This window comes from Pterocles gutturalis, unplaced genomic scaffold (genome assembly GCF_000699245.1).
Source record: "Pterocles gutturalis isolate BGI_N339 unplaced genomic scaffold, ASM69924v1 scaffold4952, whole genome shotgun sequence".
Lineage (NCBI taxonomy): Eukaryota > Metazoa > Chordata > Aves > Pterocliformes > Pteroclidae > Pterocles > Pterocles gutturalis.
Window position 1 is genome coordinate 1,453 of NW_010107708.1, and position 4,015 is coordinate 5,467.

Consider the following 4,015-nt stretch of genomic DNA (forward strand, 5'->3'; position numbering starts at 1 on the left):
GGCACGGCAGCTCTGCTGTGCCTGCAGCTGCGGACAGGCAGCTCCTGAAGGGAGGGAGCAGCTGAGCTCCTGCTCCTGCGCAGGGAGGGGACAGCCACCTCCATCCGCCAGAGAAACCTGATGCCCGTGGTGGCCATGCTGACATGTGGGTCCTTGGCCGCGCTCCTGGTAGGCGGAGCTGGGAGGAGCGCAGAAGGATGGGTGAAGGATGGGTGCTCGCACCCGCTCGGCTGCTTGGCGGCAGGCTCAAACCCCCAGCCAGCACCCGGCTCAGCCCTCTCCTGCTCTCCCCTAGATGAGGTTCGGGCTGGGATCTACCGCCAGCTCTTCCACCCTGAGCAGCTCATCACCGGCAAGGAGGATGCTGCCAATAACTACGCCCGCGGGCACTACACTATTGGCAAAGAGATCATCGACCAAGTGCTGGACAGGATCCGGAAGCTGGTAGGTGACCACAGAGGCCCTGAGCTGGGCTCTGGCATTGTGCTGGGGGTCAGAGCACACTGCAAGCCCTGCTGTGCTCAGGGGGTCTCTGCCCATGATGGGGAAGGACTAGGTCCTGAAGGACTTCTGACCACTCAGATGTTCATCAAAGAAATCCATCTCAGAGCAATCTCACACATCTCCCTCCATAGGCTGACCAGTGCACTGGCCTTCAGGGATTCCTCGTGTTTCACAGCTTTGGAGGTGGCACTGGCTCTGGATTCACCTCCCTGTTGATGGAGCGACTCTCCGTTGACTACGGGAAGAAGTCCAAGCTGGAGTTCTCCATCTACCCTGCACCACAGGTCTCCACTGCTGTGGTGGAGCCCTACAACTCCATCCTCACCACTCACACCACCCTGGAGCACTCAGACTGTGCCTTTATGGTGGACAATGAGGCCATCTACGACATCTGCCGCAGGAACCTTGATATCGAGCGCCCAACCTACACAAACCTCAACCGCCTCATCAGCCAGATTGTCTCATCCATCACAGCATCACTGCGGTTCGATGGGGCTCTGAACGTTGACCTGACCGAGTTCCAGACCAACTTGGTGCCCTACCCTCGCATCCACTTCCCCCTGGCTACCTACGCCCCTGTCATCTCCGCAGAGAAAGCTTACCCCGAGCAGCTGTCAGTGGCCGAGATCACCAACTCCTGCTTTGAGCCGGCCAACCAGATGGTGAAGTGTGACCCTCGCCACGGCAAGTACATGGCCTGCTGCCTGCTGTACCGTGGGGATGTGGTGCCCAAGGACGTCAACGCTGCCATCGCCACCATCAAGACCAAGCGCAGCATCCAGTTTGTGGACTGGTGCCCCACGGGCTTCAAGGTGGGCATCAACTACCAGCCACCCACGGTGGTGCCAGGGGGGGACCTGGCCAAGGTGCAGCGCGCTGTCTGCATGCTGAGCAACACCACGGCCATCGCCGAAGCCTGGGCTCGCCTGGACCACAAGTTCGACCTGATGTACGCCAAGCGAGCCTTCGTGCACTGGTACGTGGGCGAGGGCATGGAGGAAGGGGAGTTCTCCGAGGCACGGGAAGACATGGCTGCTCTGGAGAAGGATTATGAGGAGGTGGGCCTGGACTCCTACGAGGATGAAGAGGAGGGCGAGGAGTAGAGAAGCCCCTGCCCAAGAGGACCGTGCTTCTTCCCTGTGTTCCCTGCAGAAACCCTTTGCAATAAACCGTTTCAGAGCCTCTGTGTCTCCCACTAACCCCCCAGCTGTATCGGTTTCTTGCCAGGTCAGGTGTGTAGTGAGTGCTTCAGCTCTGCTGCCGCTACTGCTGTGCTTCCTCCCAGCGCCCTGCTCCAGCTCCAGCTTGCTCCCTGCGCAGGTAAGAATCCCCAGGGCCATGGCACACATCCTACCCCGCTCACTGCTCCAGCCATGGGTGGGTACCGCTTTCTCGTGTGGTAGATGTCCCCATGGTAGTAGTCCCCATGGTAGATGCTGCGTTGTATCCTGGAGCCTCGGGGAACAGATTTAGCCTGAGCAGGAAATACCTGCAGCTGCTGGGGCTTTTTCCCATGTGCAGTCAGAGGGTAGGTGGGCTTGTCTGGAAGGAGAGTGGTTAAAGCAGTGGGAGCAGCCTGGCAACCTGTCCCTGTGCCCACAGCGTGGGACAAGGGACCTGCCTGGCTCTGCGGTGCAGTGGGTGCACCCTGCAAGGGCATCCAGCGCAGTGTGAACCCCCACGGCTGCTTTTCTGCTGTGTTGCGGTGAGAGGATTAAAGGTCGGGAACGCTCCCTGTGAAACCGCTTGTCTGCATCTCTTTTTTTACCCTCCTCTGTGCACAGCTCAGCTGCTGAATGTCCCGGGGAGCCTCTCCAGCCCAAGGGTGGTCATGCCATCCCGGGGCTCTGCTCACCCCACCAGCACAGGGCTGCTGCCCCTTCCCCCCAAGCTCTGGCAGCTGCCCAGCCTGGGCACCCACCTCCCTCTCATCGGGGAGCCTAACAGCTCTGCCTGTCCCCCTGCCACCACCTGCCTGCCTGCGCTGAGCCCTTCCCGCAGTGCCCAGCCTGAAGCTCTGAACAGCAGCACCTGGCTCCAGCTGCAGACTTGTGCTAACTCCCCTTTGGAGTGCGCTGGGGCCAGGGATTAACTTTCCCTGCTTACTGCTAATGCTCCGGCTGTGCCACCCTGCCAGTGCTGTCCTCCACTGCCCTTGCCCTCCAGTGACACTTGGCTGCTCGACCCAGACAGCGTGCCCTGCTCTCCTGGTGCCCCCAGCAGGACCCCGTCCCCGCAGACAGGGACATGTCCACACCTCCGCAAGAACATATTTTACTCCAAACACAAGGCAACATTGGTGCCAAGAGCAGCAGCAGAGCTGGGTCCACCCACACTTCACTGCAGCACCACACCATGACCCAGACCACAGCTCTGCCCCAGGCACGAGTGACCCTCCTGCGGCGCAGAGCTGCAGGGCCATGGCTGCTGTCACCTGGGGGGTCCCACAGCACCTTCCTCTGCAAACCCCCAGGGAGGCAGCAGCCGGCAAGGGCCCCGTGTTTAACAGCAGGTCACACGTCCACAGTTCCGGGGCTCGGACCAAGTCCCAGGCAGCAGCATCCAGGGCACAGAACACACCAAATCCACCACACCTCCAGCACAGAGCAGCAGCTCTCCCCCAGGTGCAGAGATCCCTTCTGCAAGGGCTCCGCGGGGGAGCAGGGGTGAGGGCCGCCGCTATTCCCTGGCTTTGCCACGGAGTATATTGCCACTGCAGGGTGGGACAGGCTCAGATCTGCGTGGTGTCCTGTCCTGCCGGCGCTGGCTGCAGCCCCTCCAGCTGGTGGATGACCTCATTGATGCTGGGTCGCTCCTCGGGGTTCAGTGTCATCATGGAGCAGAGCAGGCGCTGCAAGGCCGCCGAGTACCTGGGGAAAGAAAGATGGCAGAGGGAGTGGTCCAAGTGATGCACAGCACTGGGGGCTGCCCAAGAGCAGGGTCAACCTCCCCAGCTCCTCACCTGGTCGTGGGGGGAACGGCGATGGGGTTCTGCACGGCCAGAGCCACACTGTTACCCTTCTGGAAGATGGCGTCGTAGGGGCCCTCCCCAAACATCATGCAGTACAGCACACAGCCTAGGGACTGGAGCACGGGGGAGGTCAGGGCAGCCCTGCAGTGGTGGGGTGGGGGCTGGGGGGGCCGCATCCTTACCCAGATATCTGTGCGCTCGTCTATGACACACTGGCTGGGCACTGTGAAGAGCTCGGGGGCACGGTAGGAGATGGTGCAGCGCTGGGCAGCCCAGTCCTGCGGAGAGGAGGGTGGGGATGGGGATGAAGGGCTTTGGGGAGGGATGGGCTGCTGGGGTGATGTCCCATGGCACCCACCTGCACAGCCATGGCCTCCCGAGAGCTGTTGACTTCAATACGAGCTTGGTTCATGGAGCCCAGGTCCATCAGCACGGGCCGGTCATCCTCGTCCAGCAGCACGTTGGTGGGCTTGAGGTCCCTGTATGGATGGATGTCACTGAGCACCCACTGGGCCCCCTGCCAGCCTCTCTGCCACCTGG

At 61.5% G+C, this 4,015-nt stretch overlaps 2 protein-coding genes across 2 annotated transcripts in view; one reads left to right on the top strand and one right to left on the bottom strand.

Moving 5' to 3' along the window:
• The window catches only part of LOC104472487 (tubulin alpha-5 chain), a 2,179-nt gene extending 486 nt beyond the window's left edge, over positions 1 to 1,693 (top strand). Inside the window, exons 2-3 of the mRNA XM_010088188.1 lie at positions 296 to 444; positions 636 to 1,693. Coding sequence (XP_010086490.1) covers positions 296 to 444; positions 636 to 1,607 — 1,121 coding nt within the window. The 3' untranslated portion in view covers positions 1,608 to 1,693. The remainder of the gene's footprint in view (positions 1 to 295; positions 445 to 635) is intronic.
• Positions 1,694 to 3,235: 1,542 nt separating this feature from the next.
• The window catches only part of STK16 (serine/threonine kinase 16), a gene marked incomplete at its 5' end in the record, with an annotated part of 1,137 nt that continues 357 nt past the window's right edge, over positions 3,236 to 4,015 (bottom strand). The window contains 4 exons of the mRNA XM_010088189.1: positions 3,236 to 3,374; positions 3,467 to 3,588; positions 3,658 to 3,753; positions 3,834 to 4,015. The exon at positions 3,834 to 4,015 is cut by the window's right edge and continues 139 nt beyond it. Coding sequence (XP_010086491.1) covers positions 3,236 to 3,374; positions 3,467 to 3,588; positions 3,658 to 3,753; positions 3,834 to 4,015 — 539 coding nt within the window. The remainder of the gene's footprint in view (positions 3,375 to 3,466; positions 3,589 to 3,657; positions 3,754 to 3,833) is intronic.